The 18,834-nt window shown below is 34.8% G+C and overlaps 1 protein-coding gene across 5 annotated transcripts in view; it reads right to left on the bottom strand.

Moving 5' to 3' along the window:
* The window catches only part of LOC115449429, a 55,652-nt gene extending 41,304 nt beyond the window's left edge, over positions 1-14,348 (bottom strand). For 4 of the 5 annotated variants that reach the window (XM_037443913.1, XM_037443917.1, XM_037443916.1 and 1 more), the window contains exons 1-15: positions 14,103-14,348; positions 12,525-12,662; positions 12,140-12,317; positions 11,953-12,016; positions 11,581-11,771; positions 10,477-10,615; positions 7,965-8,161; positions 7,425-7,603; positions 7,079-7,261; positions 6,776-6,925; positions 5,734-5,936; positions 5,396-5,526; positions 4,951-5,164; positions 4,564-4,796; positions 4,053-4,184 (exon numbers count right to left, since the gene is read on the bottom strand). In XM_037443913.1, coding sequence (XP_037299810.1) covers positions 4,053-4,184; positions 4,564-4,796; positions 4,951-5,164; positions 5,396-5,526; positions 5,734-5,936; positions 6,776-6,925; positions 7,079-7,261; positions 7,425-7,603; positions 7,965-8,161; positions 10,477-10,615; positions 11,581-11,771; positions 11,953-12,016; positions 12,140-12,317; positions 12,525-12,611 — 2,281 coding nt within the window. In that variant the 5' untranslated portion in view covers positions 12,612-12,662; positions 14,103-14,348. Of the gene's footprint in view, positions 1-4,052; positions 4,185-4,563; positions 4,797-4,950; positions 5,165-5,395; positions 5,527-5,733; positions 5,937-6,775; positions 6,926-7,078; positions 7,262-7,424; positions 7,604-7,964; positions 8,162-10,476; positions 10,616-11,580; positions 11,772-11,952; positions 12,017-12,139; positions 12,318-12,524; positions 12,663-12,820; positions 13,281-14,102 lie in introns of those variants that run through there. The other variant, XM_037443914.1, reaches the window with a different exon arrangement.
* Between the last annotated feature and the right edge of the window lie 4,486 nt (positions 14,349-18,834).

Here is an 18,834-nt window from a genome sequence, read left to right as displayed (position 1 = left end):
ATAGCCCGGTACACAAACATTTTACTAATACCAAGTGTATGGAGAGTTTTAAAAATTGCATTTGGCTCCATACCTACTTTGTGTAATGCTATCACAGCGATTCGGTTCTCTTTATCACCCCACACCATTTTAATATCGCAAAATATTTTACAATGTATTGGCGCCAAAATGAGAAAACACAATGAACAATCGTATAAAAATGACAGATTCGAAATTCAAATGTAATATTTTTTTATAATTAAGTGTAACAGTATTTATGGCCAGACTAAGTATAATGATTTCTTATGTTTACGTGAATGTTAGACATTGAAATTAAACTAATTTTCGGATTCTATCGCGGTGTTAGTATTTTATTTTCTCCCGACGTTACGAGGACTTTGCAGCCTTCATGGCCCCCCCGTGACCAAGAAGGCTGCAAAGTCTTCGAAAATTAGTTTAATTTCAAAATCATAATATAATTTTGTATTTGAAACCTACAAAATATTTGATCAATGGTTATATCTATTGCGTCGTACTTTTCCCTACACCTGCCGGCCTAGCATGCGCATCACGAGATATCTCGAGAACGAGAGTAGACAAATTGTCGATGTCGATAAATATCTCGTTTTCTCTAACATGCGCACCACGATCGACAAATTCCTCGTTGAAGACATAAGTTTACTCGTGAAGACAAACCGATGTTGCCCATTGAAATATATATTCTAAACATTTTATTTTCTAATATAGCTACAATGGTTTTAGTTCATTCAATTTTTATAGATCTATGATCCAATTAGGTTTTTTTTGACGTTTTATGTGACAGTTTATGTCATAACAAAGAGCATAATGTAAATAAAAAACGTAAATAAGTAAACAAATTCAAAATTAATAATAATATTGTACAATATAATAAGGATTCTAACACAAAATAACAGCTCCGCCCTATTTTGGAGTACGAAGTAACAAGACACAAATCAAATAAAATCTAATAAGACAATTATTTGTACGAGTATATGGTGCCCAAGCCGGACTTTACCTCGGGTGACTACGCCCCGCCGTGAGAACGATGTACCATAATGCCTAATGGAATCAGTAGTCCAATCGGGAAGGAGATGGTTGTGGCTTTGGGCCTCACAAAATACCCAATTGATGTAAGTACATACATACATACATACATAACATCACGCATTTATCCCCGAAGGGGTATGCAGAGGCGCAACTAGGGCACCCACTTTTCGCCAAGTATGTTCCGGCCTATGATGTGATAGGGGGCGAGCCTATGCCACATCGGGCACAAAAAACCAGACTCCGGGCTGATACTGAGCAGAAAAACCCAAATATCACTTTGCCCGACCCGGGATTCGAACCCAGGACCTCAGAGCGCTATTGTACCGGACATGCAATACAACTACGCCACCGAGGCAGTCGATGTAAGTATAGTGAAACAATAACCTTATTAGCAAAACACCAATGTTGTAAGTTGAACTTTGCAGCCACAAAGCTCAAGTTTGTTCTTATTCGATGGTAATTGATGTTTTTAGTATTAGTGTTTATTAAAATATGAAATAAGTATATATTTTCTGTTTGTTTTAGTTCCGTGAATCAAGTCCCTCTACATTCATTGGAATGTCCCCAGCCCAGCAGTCAACACCATGTTGAAGAGCTTACCAAATACTACTCCTAAAAAGTTTTTTAGTTGCTCGGTTTGAACTTAATACTTTAATGAAAATATGTATTTTTATAACCAGTTTTTTTTAAGAAAAACTACATTTTTTAAATACTTAATATCATGTATATATATTTCGTTAGGTATCTTTATTTATACACTAGATAAAACATCTGTATGTTAGGAAATTTGGTTCTGTTCTGTTGTGTTCTTGTTCTGTTGGTTTAGGAAATTAATAATATAAGTAAACTGCAGCAATTACTTGAGAGTGCAATTTCTGTTTCTTGTAAGTGTTCATAGTATTTCATTACAGTAATTGTAGGAAATTTGTTGTATAACAAGTTATTATGAAATATTCTATTGTTGCCCAAATTTGTGTAGAAGATTTTGTTGTAATAATGAAAACTATCTTGATATTTAAAATGTGAATATAATAAAATATACATTATTTACATAGGAAAATGTCTATTTATTATAATTGAGGTCATCCTGCTTGTGAGACACTTGCAGGTACTGATAATTGTACAGGTTCTTCTCACATATGATGTTCATTTATAATAGTTTCCTCCATTGGAACACTGCAACATAAAATACTGCATTACCTACAGTTACTTAACAATAGTAATATAATGTGAAGTTGTACCAGTGGTAAAATAATATAGTAAACAACTATTTGAAACAGTGTATAACCATATATCCATTATTGTTAAGTCCATCAGTATACAATCAGTGTAAATGAAGTTTTTAATAAAGAAATAAAGCAAGATATTGTTTGTTTATATTGTTAAGTTGCATAGTAATAATATCTTCTCCGATACCTGGCATTCACATTAAGAGTTTTGCTGTTTGAATCCATAATGTGACATTTTTTTGGTAACATATAGGTACTAGTTTTGCAAAACATAATGGTAAAACAAGTTACTCATTTGTATTTGTATTATTAAAATAAACAAAATTAAAACTGCAATTAATCTAATTAAATAGCTCTTACTACCTCATTAGTTGGCACACTAATTTCATTTTTATGAAAGGTAACACGCTATGTATTAATTGTGAAGATATTTCTCAAAGTACATTCATTTTTTATTTCTATTAACTCTAATAATTAATTAATAGTACATTACCAGTTGAACCTTAGTGTCGCAGGCATCCTTCCTCATTTTTTGATATTGTGCACTTTGTGGCTCATTAGGAGGTAATATTTTTATATGGGTACAATCTAAGAGCCCTAACATACCTTGCACGTAAAATTCACGAGTCTCACCTAAAAAAAAAATGATTCCATTATCTATAAATCAAAATACTTCAATTGATATTAAACTCAGCTACTTATGTAATTAAGTATGTAATAAATATATTCAATTACCTTTAAACGGACGGCTATGCCTTTGGCTTGAGACTCCAAATCGGGAGCAAACTTTTCTTTAATATACAATGCCATTCGTTTTGTAGCAAAGGGATATCATAAATCAATTAAGTATAATATGTCTTCTTTCCACTTTACACGCCTCTCGTTTGTCGTATATCGATATTATTTTACTATAGTAAGATACCACCATCGCGTTTTAACGAATAAATTACATTGATAATTTTCTCGGTTTATCTCTTCGTACAATATCAAAGAAGACAAATATCTCGTTTACATGTGTCAAAAAACGATAAAATTATTTGCTCATGTTAGGGTTTGTAGACAAAAATACCACAGATTAATAAAACATTAATTTTTCTCTACTTTTCTCGTGACAAGTCGAGAAAATGAGCGCGCATGTTAGTGTCGGTAGACATATAGAGATAAACGACAAAATCACGAGAAAAAGTGTCGACAAAATTTTGTCGTCGTGCGCATGCTACGCCGGCTGTACAGGTAATGATAATTACAAACCAACTCAAATTTTATGGCGTCTCGGAACACTGAACGTTCTTATAAGCACAATGCAATATTGGATCTCTGGCGTTCAGGTGTTTAAGTAGTACTAAGCTAAATAGTTTATTTTTTGTTAATAACTGTCCAGTTATATTATTGTTCAAGTTTTTAAATCTATGGCATATATATGAAATAGATATAATTAGCTTTCTACAAAATTAAAATATAAACTGATCAATTAACTTTTAAACTCTGTCTTACAAAAATATTTCAGAGTTCAATAATCAAAAAGAAACAAGTATTGTATATTTTTATGAATGCTTTTAAAATACTTATATTTTTCAATAATTATAGAGATTTAAATTCAACCTAATATTGGCTACTTTATTGTGAGAACGCGGACTTGCACCCGCAGCTAACCTCACAGCCGCCATTACGTTCGATTCGGACTATAAAGTTTTATGGGGTTTCCTTAATAACTTCGTCACACACAATCTTTTTCTTTGTCACACAACGAAAATAAAGTTATTTAAAATCACTTACCTTCGTCATTGAGCGCGTCTCTAGTGAGCGTAGTTTGCCGCAATGGCGACGAGACTCTTTCCCTAAACAGTGACGTTGGTATTTGCCAGGCGGCCATTAGCCTAGCAGCAGAGCCGCATACATTAACTTCACCTAGAAATTGACAATTTATGTCGTAGAATGTTCGTTTGTTGTTTTTTTTTAAACTTTATTTAAGAGGCTTGGTCGTTTTTTCACGACTATGTCACTCCGTGTTCAATTGTTTGATTTGGTATTATACTACTTACTAGCGATCCTGTCAGGCTTCGCACGAGTAGTAGTGCATTTATGCCTACATTATATTTTTGTCATAATATCGCATCAGCATTATCATTTCCCGATGTTTGTATACAATATAGTCGAAAAAATATAGCGTCGCCGGAATTGTGTAAACATAAAATTTCGGTACAGCAATTAAAAGTGTTATATCGCTCGAGTTTGATTCTTTAAGTATCCTCTAAAATCAACGGGTATTAAATTCAAGTAAACCTACGTATTTTGAAGGAGTAACTGAAGAAGACACTTTCTCTCCTGGTAAAGTACTCTTTGTGCAGCAGTATGTGCATGACTAGTCGTAGGTCGGTGCGGGCGCAGGGCAGCGGTTGTGTGTCGGTCGGCGCGCACACGCCCGCCTGCATGCGCGACAACGCCACGGTCACGTGCACGCGTGCGCCCTGCCAAAGCGGGCCAGCGTCATCTGGCATCTGGCACGCCGCCGAGCACACCCTAAACAATGGTAATCTTAAAGTAAGTCCACACTGGTAAAAAGAAATCAACCTACAAAGTAAGTGCTGAACTAAATATAAGGATTACATTTTCTTTAAAAACGCGCTAAGAACATTAAGCGATTAAACATTGAATCGTTTATTGTAAAATTTACCTATGAGGATATAATGGTCCATTGATCATTACGGTTGCTTTTGGTAAATGAATGTGAAAAACCAAAGGTGGTGGTAGCGCTTTCTCCGACGAGGAATGATCCCATGGCAACATCCTTATATATAATGCCTTGGCTTCTATAGTGATCCGGCGCTGTGGCAGGTTATCGCAAAGGGCTTCGCATTCTTCTACTGTTAATACTTTCATGGGTAATTCTGTGGATGAAAAGCGGTTATTATTACTAATGACACATTAGTAACGTTATTTAGAGACTCCAATTATATGTACCAATTTTCTATGACAATTATAGGCTACTGCATGAATATTAATTTACCAAGAATACATTTAATGACGCACATCAAGAAACCAAAACAAAATCAAAGAGTCTAAAGACTTATTATAATTTTACGCTGCCCTTGTGTTATAAGTTATTTAGAAAGCATTACCTATATCCGGCACGGGTGGCAAGTCAGCACATATGCTACGCAGTGCTGCGATACGATGCATCAGTCCCGGGCACAATCTGATCTCCATGGGCTCTATCTGGACCTTTAGGTTGCACTCCTCCGCCCAGTCACTGTTTTATATCAGTACACATGTTAATATTGCCTCGCTCTGGAGTCTTCTTCGACACGAAATAAAAATTATCTAGAGCCGAACCACATTGATTAAAACATTTACTATAATATTCAACACAGCTGCAAATGTTCTTAAAAAATCTAAAGATTATAGTACAATTGCTTTAGCTAATGACGCGATAACAGTAACAAGCATTATATTTTACCTGTGCTCAAAGTCGAGAGGCGGGTTGTCGTACGGATTTATGTATATTTGCGGCGGCGAGCGCTCATGCGTATACTCCAGGTACACCACTGGCGCCATCTGTTGCCACAGTTCGTCCACGTCCTCGTGCGCTTCTTTAGGCTCCGGGGACGGCTCCTCCGGTAGACCGTGGTCGGAATGTTCAGTATTTTGTGTGTCGCTATCCTGAAATAAATATGAGAATCGTGTCAGTAATAATCATATAGGTAAATTAGGGCGTAGGTGAGTAAAGAACAGAGAATAGAAAAGATTCTGCCAAACTGGCACATCACATAATAACAAACTGCCACTACATGTAAGATTGTTGTGAAATTGCGATTGAGTAGTGTGTATGTGTGAGCATACATAATTCAAATAAATTTTCTTTTAAATTTTACATTACTTTATTTTTTTATGCTCATTTTCTCTCCCCCCGGCTTTAGCCTATAGAATTTTAATCATACAGCAAACTCCTTGGTAATGTTTACGTAGTAGATCTTTACTAAGCGAATAAGTGGGAATTTGAACTTGGCTTGATGAGGGGAATGTTGGAAGTACATACATGTATGCATGGCTATACAATTCTTTGTACTCCAAAATGCTAGATGATAATATGACGTTTCTAATATAGGCATACTTTGATGTTTAAGAAAAGTATTAGGGTGAGATAATAATAACGTAATTTCACAGCTTGTGAACCATAACGTATATCAAAATTAACGCAATAATACATTTGTTACGAATGAATTATTGCATAATGAATTACGGTTACATTCACCGGTGGTAGTAGTAGTAGTAGTACACAAAATGTTACTCCCGCCATAGTCATAGAGTCCCACGTGTGTTGCGACTCACAGGAAGGCATCGGCTTGCATATAGCCAATCTCAAACAGACTGGAATAATTGTGTCGATGAGCAGAGGATAATCGTGCTCTACTTGGAATTCACCCCATTTACCACCAGGCGCAGTGAAGTCACTTTTGCTAAGCCCTAAAAACCTTGATAAATATATTAACGATAATCACCGGGTCTGTGTCGGGCGTGTCCCGGGCGCCTTCCTGCGCCACCTCCGCCGTCTCAACCACATCGTCGACGAACTCCTCCTCGGGCCATTTCCACGGCTCTTCTTCTTCAACGCTAACTCTTTTGAGGTACACAGTCGGCTCGTCATTGGCCTGCGTAGGAGTAATGATATGCGTTTTTAAAGTGGAAAAAGCACTATGGTGTTCTATAGTATGCCTCTTATATAATTACTTGGGGTCTAGGTAAAAATTTAATTTTTTTCTTATTTTGAAATGCACTATTCTATATTATTTTATTATACTCACAGCTTCATAGTCAAGGTGTCCGCACGCGCATTTCCCGTGGGATAGAACAGTCAGCGCGCGCGTTGCAATGCGCACACGTAATGTCGTCGGCGAACAAATATAACTTTTCATTGCGGCGTGTGTCGCGCTGAGTTCCAGCACCCCGCGAGACCTCTTGCGACTTCCTCCGTCTAGCTCCATTAACTTTAAATTATTTAACAATATGAGTATTACATAATGCATAAAAAACTAATAGCATTTTCATTTGGCTGTAGTAACAGCATCTAGGATTATATCCTAAAACTTTTATTTTGGAAGATCTCGTCACTGGCATATCGGACGTCTCAAATGTTATTGAATAGGATACCTTTAAAACCAGAGATACATCATCTAGATACGCAGTGAAGTGCACAGGAGTGGGTGACGCTGGCATGGGCGCCTCCTCCACACCGCCCTCGCGGTCCATCCACGTGGGTAACCACGACCATGCCCACTCTGACCAACTCTCCGACCGAGCTGGCTCCGCTGAATTTGATGACGTCACGTCTAATGAAAAGAGATAAGAGCTATGTGAATATATTCATAATTTCACATTACCTACATGTCACAACACATTTCTTGGGGAGTAATATTTTACGCCTAGCTTGCAAATCGCAATGAAATAACATCACACAACAATATGGCCATTAAGAGTTGCACTATACATACACTATATAGAGTTAAATGCATTTAGTTTATAATATCGATATATAATAATAAAAGAGATAATATGTCATCACTACCTTTGGCTAAACCAATATTTACGGAGCACACAAACATTTTTGCTCAAATTCGCGTGTCGTTTCGCTGTTGACCAATCGCGTGCACCGGTACGAGTTATTACTAGAAATAAAAAAAAAATACTTACGTAACGGCACTTGGCTGACGCTGGGCTGTTTTGGTACGGGCGGGGGCGGCTTGTACACTGCGGTCCTCTCCCTCATCAGCCGCAACAGCAGCGTCAGTTGATCACTAGTAACGCTCCACGCCAGCTTAGTCGATCGTAGTTGCACGCTCAAGCTACTCGCGCGACGAGTGTTTGCCGCCACCAGTCGTGTCAGTACTCTGGCGACAATACGTCAGTTCACCCTACGCACACTTCTGACTTCGCGTATGACGTCGCTTGCATATAATACAACAATCGCTAAGCACTATATGTGTGCCAAAAATTATATCAAGCAATGCATTTTTAAATATAATATACTAGTTGACCTGACAGACGTTGTCCCGTCTTAACTATGAATTTGCAGCGCGCATTCTGTCAATCGCTGACATTTATTTCAGACAATTGACAGTTATATAAAATTAATATTTTCGTTAAGTTTTCTTACATTTTCTAACTATCCGCGCAATTTTTTGTTTTTTTTTTTCATAGGAACCTTCTCCTTACAATAACAAACACAACAAAAAAAAATATAGTGAAATCGGTACAGCTTAACACGCGTGATGGCATGACCAAGGCAAATAGGGATTCATTTTTATATATATAGACTAGCTTTTGCTCGCGGCTTCGCCCGCGTGAAGGTGTTTTCCAGGATAAAATTCCACTGTTTGATAAAAGTCTTGCTACATATTTTCCCGGTACTTATAGGTTCAAACTAATTTTATCCCCAATCTATAATTTCAGTTCAATCAGTCGAAAATCTAAGAACATTTATACAAACTTTCATCCCCTATTTTATCCCCTTAAGGGTAGAATTTATCAAAATCCTTTCTTAGGGGATGCCTACGTCATAGTAGCTTTATGCATGTAAAGTCTTAGCCCGATCCGTCCAATGGTTTGGGCTGTTCCTTGATATATCACTGTCAGTCACCTTTGAGTTATATATTATATTAACAACTGAAGTTAGCTAAAATTGAGTTTCTCGAAGCCGACCACTATTTATGTACTATGTATTTTGAGACTATGCAATTTTGTCGCGTTCGCGATTCACTTTCACTTTTGTTGAGTTTCAGAACGTGATATTAGATCCTCCAACGCGCACGCGAATTTGAACTTTATGCAGCGGTAATAAATTACAAATTGACTCTCCATTTTATTTAGAAAACGTTTGTATGGGAAATAGAAAAATACTGTTTTGAGGATTTTCCCGGCAATTATTCGAATTTTTCTCACCTTTTAAACCTTCCCTAGACCTCCACGAATAATTCAAGACCAAGATAAGATAAATCCGTTCAGCCGTTCTCGAGTTTTAGCGAGACTAACGAACAGCAATTCATTTTTATATATATAGAAGATAGAAGATGATAAAGAATACTGTGTGACAGGTAAATAACCTGTATTATCTTTTTACAAATTATATGACAGAGACGTGACCATGTTCTAAAACTGTAAACATACTGTGCCTTTATCAATTTAAAATCTCTAGTATTCGATGTGCTTTGTCATTTGTAAGTGTAATTCTGTAGAGCAATTCCATTTTAACCGTATGTAATGCACAATAATAGTCATATTTTATACATTGCCTAGGTATTGTATAAAATACCAAAATTATACATTGCCAGTGACATTTTAATTGCGACAAATTATAAAAAATATATTTCGTCCATTTTGTTAATAATATGTCCCTGTTATGTTTATCTATATAAATAGTTACCAATGCTACCATATTATATATTTGATGTATTAACTATTACTGCTATCGGTTATCACTATTCACGATTTTACTTTTATCTAAATTACATTAGAAATAATGGTAGACGTGGGTTAATAGTTAGTGAATAAACACATGTATAAAATTTGTATAGATAATGTGATAAAAATATGATAAATAACGAAAAAATCGAATTATCCTAGAGTATCTGTGTCCTACTGTTTAACGCAGATGTTTAATCAATTAAAGACTAGTATATGTAGAGGCACGAGTCGTGAGCATACTCGTGATTGGTCGGTTTGACGTCCAATGTGCCGAGGTTTCGCGCGATTGGTTCCTCAATTGATGCTCATTGTCTATTGGCTTACACGTACACTCTGCTATGCTGGCTAGGCTATGGAATACATCAGCCACGTTGCTGCAGACTACGACCGCCTCTCCTCCTTTAATCTATTTTCCGGCAACGATTTTGCCTCCGATGTGACGCCTTCTCGTGTAAACAATAACTCTTAATATATATTATTTTAGGACCTCGTTTTTGTACTTGAATCTATCAAGAAATCTTTTCTATGCCTTTAAAGAGCCTTTCATATTGCTAAAAATACTTCAATTATAAAATTTTACGTTGATAATTATTGCCTGTTTTCCTTACTACAATTAATCTATTTATTAGAATATATTAATAATTCCAACACTGTAATAAGTTTTTGTCCAATTGTATAATTTTTTTACCTGTTTATCGGTCATATAATAGAACAGGGATACGTAATGTGAGAGATAGCTTACCTTAGATAAAGTTGGCACTTGTAAAGCAACGGTTCTTGATAGAATCTAATCTTGCCATCAGAATCGGTGCGGTCGAGGCAAAGTGTGAGATCGTCCAATCGCACCAAACGCCTTATAACTGGTAGGTTCTGATCTATGTCTGTAACAACAACCCTAGTATAATAAACGGCACAAGTTGTAAGCAGAGAAGAACAAAGGTGGCGGCGAGTTCGTTTATGTACTACAGATAGAAAAAGTCTATAGTAGCCGCTTGGCACCAGTGGCGTAGCTAGGTAACCAAGGCATCAGATGCAAAAAAAATTGCCCCTTCGACAAGTAGTGGAGTTAATTGGTGCAAAGCCGCCGGCAGGGCCAAACAAAACAAAGGTTGCATAGGACTTGTAACTTAATAGACAACGTGCAGCAACTAAAGAACCAATCTTGCGTAACATCGGCAAGTTGGACGTCACTCAGACCAATCACGTGTTTGTTCACAACTCCTACCTATACGTTAATTAATAATGTTTAGAATTAGACTGGAGATCGAGCGCTACATCACCATTCTAGTTATGAATGATAATAATGTATTAGTTTAGAGCTACCTTCGAGAGTAACCGAAACACCGCCACAGTACCGAAAGTAGAATACCCGAGAAGCCTGTCATCAAATTAGCTAAGTAATTTTAGCTAGTTTATGCACGCGGCGTCGCCCGCTTACTATAGTTTTCCGGGATAAATTTACGCTATTTATTTTGCCGGGATAGAAGATATATCCTTCTTGGCGCCTCATACTATCTCTACACCAAATTTCATCGAATCACACCAACAACATCACGAATTTATCCCCGAAGGGGTATGCAGAGGCGCAACCAAAGTACCCACTTTTATCATGATGTGATGGGGGCGAGCCTATATTCCATCGAATCCGTTGGGTATTTTTTAAATTTATTCATTCAGACGGGCAGACAAATGATACACATGGCAAATGAATAATCACAAAATTAAACGATATTATGACAGGAAGACTATTAGATGTATGTATGTAAAAAATATAACTTTAACAATGATAATAATGTAGTAGTAAGATTAGCTCAAATTATACATTTACATATGACTTAATTTTTACCTGCAAAAGCTGGTTCCCAGTTCGAGCCGGCGCTGTCGACGGCCACGTGTTTAACGTTAAACGACATCACAATGTCGTCCTGCACGTATTTCACGATGAGATGGTGCACGCGCAGTGCTATGTTGCTTACGATGCGACGTACCAGTGCTTGCATGTAGCCAGGAGGCGCCTCCACCATTTGTGTTTTACGACTGCAAACAATCACAATGTGTTAAGTATTGTCAGAACTTATTACAATATAAATAAAAAAAATAATCAGGATACAGTATAATGTCCTATACCACACAAATTGCTTGAATAGTTTTTGGTTCGAACATTTATTATGACAATTGCTCATTTCCTCAAATTGACTTTCACTGTGTATGTAATTACCTGGGTGACTCCGGCGGTGGAGTCTCTTCTGTTGGCGTAGGTGGATTGAGACTTAACACACATTCTGAAATATAAATTGTCATAAGAGAAAGAAACATTAAACTGAAAAACAAATGAATATCACATGTGATCTGGTTACCAATAGATGTATACCAATATAAATAATAAGAAGCACACTGTCACCTACCTATTGTGTCTATGGTGACAATGATGGGCTCGGACATGATCTTGGTCCATGGCACTTGTATGAGGAGCTCGTGTATTCGCCCTGACACCAAGGTGAATGGAAGAGCAACCTCTTGCTGCAGGACATCTGCTTTAAGCACCAAGTTGTGCAACGCCACACCACCACCCCATAACGACACCTAAATTGACATAATGTAACAATTTACTAAGCATATTTTTTTTATATAGGTAATATTCAAATATTATGTTCCATTATGTTTATTAATTACGTAAGGATTAGATTTTTTTATATTATTAGCACATATAGTAATATGATTGACTTAGTACATAGTCAAACATAATATGCTAATGTGTATCTGATTGGCTTTAATCAGACATTCAATTACCTGTGCATCTGCAGGTTTGAAGTCCTTGACATATTTATCCACATAGCTGAGGAGTATGGGTGTTACGTAAGACTCTATTTTAAACATATTTTAAACCAATTTTGACCCTATATCCATATTCTTCTGTATTGTTTTTGGCTGTAAACAAAATAATTGTTATTGATATAACATGAAGTGAGACAAAACATTGTATGATTATGTCAGATAAGTATATAGTACTGTGTATCAATCAGGCCCTAAAAGTTTAATTATAGTTATAACAAGAATTCATAATACAACTTTATGTATATATCTACCTTTCATCTTCACTGGTAGGACATATTTTATATACACTTGGATATCAAACACCTCAATCGGATATCAAGGTGATAAATTCTGCCATAGTGGCACATGTAAGTGTGTTCAGTCTCAGGATAAGCCTGTGTATAAGCAGTCCCAACAGGCCTACATAATTGTATTGATTGACTTGTCACTTAACATTCTATTGGATGCACTTTATTTACTATTAGGTGCAGTGAGGGCACATTGCCATTCATATATAAAAATAAATAAAAAAATATTATTATTCTATTTGTTTGAACTTGAAAGGATCACTTTGATAGAAAGTTTAAATAAAACCAAAGCCCTTGAAGATGATTTAAAAATAAATTTTTGGTTTGAAAACCATACAATTCAGCAATGTACATAATATTTATGAATCTTTATTCTTTTCCCTCTGGCCAATTTCTGTTGCATATCATTTGGGTGTTCGGCAAGAAAGGCTGCAAAATATTCTGATTTCAGTGTGTGGTGTAAAATACTTATTGTAGTAAATCTAATAAAAACATTTAATTAATGATCCTCCTCTGAATAACTACATGATTCTGTTTTTGTGGATATGAATTTTTTTATGTTTTGAATACACACTAAGGGAATATGAGATCATAAACCATAATTAAAATAATTTCTTATGGGTAGTCATGTGTTAAAGTATTAAGAAACAAATGTGTATAAAGGATTTGGAAGGTGCATTGGCTTTCATTTGAATAATGCTTAATTAAATAACGCTTCTTAAGCTTATGATAAGGTTCCAAAATCAAATAAACGTCCCAATCATTGTTAAGAAGAGCAAAATCCACCAATTATCATGTCTTTGTGGTATTTGGTATTATATGATCTTACAGCATATCTGATCTTCACCAAATATACTTAACTAGATTGAAGATAAATGGTTTAATGTGGGTAACCTAAAGTAAGAGACATTAAGGAATGTATATTAAGCCTACACTAAATTATTCAAATACTCAATTACCTACCAATAGCATAAATATTGACATTAAAAGCAAAATAAAAAATACTAGGTTGTGATGTCAAAATGGAATGCTTAATCAGTTATAACAAACTAATACAAACATTTATAAAGGCCGATAATTATCACCTAAAATAATAAATAAATTTAGTCTACACTAGGATGTGAAATACATAAGTACTCTAAAGATTTGTAAACGTAAATATTAGCGTATATTATTTCGTTATTCACCATTATTCTTAAATTATAATACAAAACTTAATTTATAATATCCAAAATGAATTACTTACGTGTTCGATATAATTTTTGTTGGATAAAAAAATCGGTTAATGTTTTGGCTCATGTGACAGTCATTTCATTAAATTTGTATTTATTGAACTACTCGTATCTATTTCAGTAGAACGTTAATGTTTTACAACAATTTTTCAGAGTTTTATAACAATTTTTTAAGCAGAATACATGAACAATCAAATGAACAATATTATTGATAGTCGATAGCTGACACCACAGACCAATAAACGCTGTGACTGACACTAATGACAGCCGTGAGAACTGAGACGTCATGCGTTAGATGACAGCCGATAGTATTCTAGGCACAGGACACATACATTTACGCGACCAACTGGGTGCCGCTTCAAAGTACGGTGCCCTGTACTAGCCAGAAATACTTGCAAGTATTTTTTCTATGTAGTCTCCCGGCAATATGAAGTCATTGTCACAAATTCGGAATGAGGTATTTATATATCAAAGCATTCTTACCGTCTGGCCACAGCTACTCGCAACACGAAATGCGATGCGATGTGCAGCATGACGATGGTACCCTACAGTTTGACTAGTTATAACCGCAGCGGTGGACTTATTTGTAATTTTAAAAAAGGCGCTATCGAGTATTGCACTAATAAATTGTTTTAGTTTATATGCATAATTACAATAATGTATCCAAATTCACTTTTCATCTGATGACTTTTGAAGTAAAGTCCATCCATCCGTAAAATCCAAAAATATCCATCCGTAATGTATTCAATATTTTTCTCATGCCGGCGCCATATACAGACAAATATTTGAACAAAGACTTTGCCACACATTTGAACACAGTTACAGACACTGACCAAATTTGAATATTTACAGCTTTTACTTTTAGGCTTCCCTATAATCGGTTCTCCTTCAAACAACTCGATAACTTTGAACGCTTTGATGTGTGGTCAAAAAACTAATACCGAATGGCATATTTATATGCAAACATTTAAACAAACTTTGCACAAATACGAAAATACCCGTGCCACACATGAATTCAAACAAGTGTTCAAATAAGTGTTTAAATATTTTTGCTATGTGTGGCGTCGGCATTATAAATTAAGAATCTTTCATTTCAGTCACTCACGGAAAATGTGGTGAATTATCAGATCAATAACAAGGATGAGAAGCTTGTTATTGTTTTAAGGGTGAAAGCCGTTTTGTATGCGATCCGAAACGTTCTGATTTCCGAATTCAGAATGGAAAAAGCTGAAGTAAAACCAAGGCGTTATAATTCTCTTTGGTATGAATATTATTCTAAGATATTATTTTAACTACTTACCACACAATCTACACTATACATCCTACTTGAATACTATACTTATAATATTATTTAAGGGTGAATGCAATGAGAACCCTCTTGTATGTGGCAAAATGTCCGTCGAAATACATAAAATTGTTGTAGCGCCACAGAAATACTTTGGTCAATATTAGACATAGCGCCAAATTTATCAGAATAGAGTGTTGAACTAAACGAGTAAAAAAGGGTTCCGCTTTGTTTTGTACTGCTTTTATACACTGCAGATTCATCAACGTCCCTTCATCAGCTACTCTAGTCACCAGAGGTATTAAGTACATACATTTTTCACAATTGTTGCTATTCATATTATGTTATAGCCCTTTGCTACGCTGGCGTTATAGTGCTGGGTTTGCAAGTTATCATTTTCTGCTTATCGCTACAGATTTGTTTAACTTATCACCAGGGGGTGGACACTTAGAACATTTTGTGTAATGATGAATGATTATATATCTTAATGCCGTTCCATAGAGTTTAGTTTTGGTTGACAAAAGGATGTCTCATCGTAACATCTTGTACCAACATAATAATCCAATAAATTTTGAAAGTATGTTGGCTACCATGATAGTTGATAATTTGCCGCCATTATTGACGGTAGATTTGTCATTGTTGAAGTTTATTTGCAAAAAAAATGTATTATTGCGATTATGTTCAATAATAAGTTATGTTTTATGCCGAATACGTTGAGTTGAGCCAGCTTTTCCGTTTCATGTATATTTCTTCTTGAAGGAATTTGTGTAGTGTGTGTTACGAGATAGTGATTCTTATTATTCCGAGATATTGACTCTAATTCTGTTTACATTTGTGTAGTTTATTGATTTTGTGTGCGAGAATGGGGAAAAGAATTAATGTGTATAAAAATGTGAGGTTTGTGGCATACAAAAGTACCCAAAGTCAAACATATTTATGGCTAAGTATCCACTTGATCTACACCGGTAACAGAAAATTTATATTATGATTTAAAACATTACATAAAAGTGATGTATATTTAATTCAAATTTACAACCTCAGGTAGTCGTTGAAGAGAATACTCTAGATTATGGAGTTTCAATTCTATGCTTAGTAACCTAATCAAAAAAGGCACGTGTGAAATTTATGAATTTGCCCTTGCAATAATTGTATCATAGTAATTGTTGATTAGACGGAAAAAGATCATATCTGTAAGGTATAAAATTTTTCAATTTCCATATAAAATTGGAAATAAATAACGGAAAACTGGAGTGTTATGAATTTTTAAGTAGGAGACCTAAACATTATACAATTTATACATAAGAAATTCACGTGATAATATTGTGTATTTTCTAATTAAATAAAGGGAATTATTAAAAATTGTGGACGTTTTATTTTTAATATTCTAAATTCAATCATAATTTATTGTATACCAGTGTAAGATTTATGGTCAGCAATTTTTATCGATATAAAGCTGTCGATACAAAATTATCGATAATATCGATTAAATAAGGAACGTTCCTAGAAACGAGCAGATTTATAGTATGTTGGCAGCCTTGCGTATCATTTTTTCTGCGTAATGTTGGTACAAAATGTAATTCTACTGGGCTCACGTATGTGTGCGTGAGCTCAAATTCAATGTACTAAGTGCCGCCTCTTCTTACGTAGTATATTACTTACTCTATGCTTATCACCCATATAAGATGTTTCTTTTTGTCGTTACCCTCAATAATTCTATAGGCTAAACGAAGTGGCTATGTTCTCTTTGTACAGCCTATCAATTTCAAATCGATTTATATAGACAGCCTAAAAATGGTAGTATTTTTATTGTATAACAGTTTTTATATTTATCTATTTTATGCATAGAGTAAGTAATATACTACGTAAGAAGAGGCGGCACTTAATACATCCATTTTGAGCTCACGCACTATAGGGGAGCCCAGTTGTTTAGGTAAGATTTTCTACCAATGTTACGCTCTAAATTTACACAAGGCTGCCAACCTACTATAAATCTGCTCCTCTCTAGGGACGTTCCCTATTCAATAGATAATATGATATAATTTTATATCAATAATTTGGAATAATAAAAAGTAAAACGACCATAATTTAAAAGAATTCCCTTTATTTATTAATTATTATTAAAAAAATACGCAATAGTATTACGCGAATTTCTTATGTCTAAATTGTATACAGTATTTAGGATTTTACTGAAAAATTAATTACAGTCCAATTTTTTGTTTATTTATTTCCAATTTTATTTTATATAGAAATAAAACAGTTTGATACCTTACAGATATTATCTTTTTCAGTCCAATCAACAATTATTATGATTACAATCACTGCGAAGGCAAATTCATAGATTACGCAAGTGCCTTTTTTGATTAATTTTTTCTACATTGTAGCACACAAAATTAATAAAGTACACAAATGAACACAATTGGAGTCAATATTTCGGAATAATGGGAGTCACTATTTCGTAAACACATATAATACAAATTCCTTAAAGAATATACGCGAAACGGAGAAGCAGACTCAACTCAATGTATTCGGCAGAAAACTCAAGTTATTAAACAAAGTCGCAATTATAAAGCATTAGTAAATAAAGCCCAACAATAAAAAATAAAATACGTCATTAATGACGGCCAGTTGTCAGCTATCATGATAGCCAACTAATGATAAAAGAGTATAGAGGATGACCAATATGGTCACGTGACATGCGGCACTTTGAATGCATAAAATGGCGCCGACTCCTTCCCTTACAATAGTGGTATGCCAGTACCGAAAATTTTGTATCGACATTGACGAATTAAAAGAGAGATAAACAAGCCCATTAAATATCAAAAACAAAGGGGGTTAGGTTCTACCATAATATAACAAACCATAAAATAAACAAACAAACTGAAACTGATTTATAAGTAACAATTGTTAAAGAAAGCAGTACCTATTGTGAAAAACATCCAGTTGTGTTTGATTCATTTTGTATATTTGTATGTTGCACTATTCCTTGATAAAAATTTAAGTTACAGATTAGGATATTTACTTGATACATGATAACTGGAATAAGATAGCGTAGCCAGCAATTATTTGGTTGGTATTATTTTATAATTAGTTATTATGCTCTTTGACCGAGAAACATGACTATGTCTCAGCAAACTATAATCAATGAGCGTAAAGATGGTGGTTAAGATAATCAATTATAATAATTATTTGCAATAACAACAATAGGATTATGTATCTATTTCCGTGCATGCAAAGTTTGCTTGAAACATTAGACCAATTGTAAAAATATATCTTACATTTCATCTTTAATTGTTTCTTTTATGTTTCATTGGTTATGCAATAACAATTCTAATTTTATTCATAGAAATATATTAAAGTAATATTACTATTAGGTGAAGTTTAATAATCATTACTATTTTACTTCCCGGGAATATTGTTGGAAAACAGTTATCTTTTACTCGCGGTACTTTTAACGTGTGGTT

This window comes from Manduca sexta, chromosome 27 (genome assembly GCF_014839805.1).
Source record: "Manduca sexta isolate Smith_Timp_Sample1 chromosome 27, JHU_Msex_v1.0, whole genome shotgun sequence".
NCBI classification, from domain to species: Eukaryota; Metazoa; Arthropoda; class Insecta; order Lepidoptera; family Sphingidae; genus Manduca; species Manduca sexta.
The sequence above is the reverse complement of the archived record's forward strand: the minus strand, read 5'-3'. Positions and strand labels throughout refer to the sequence as shown.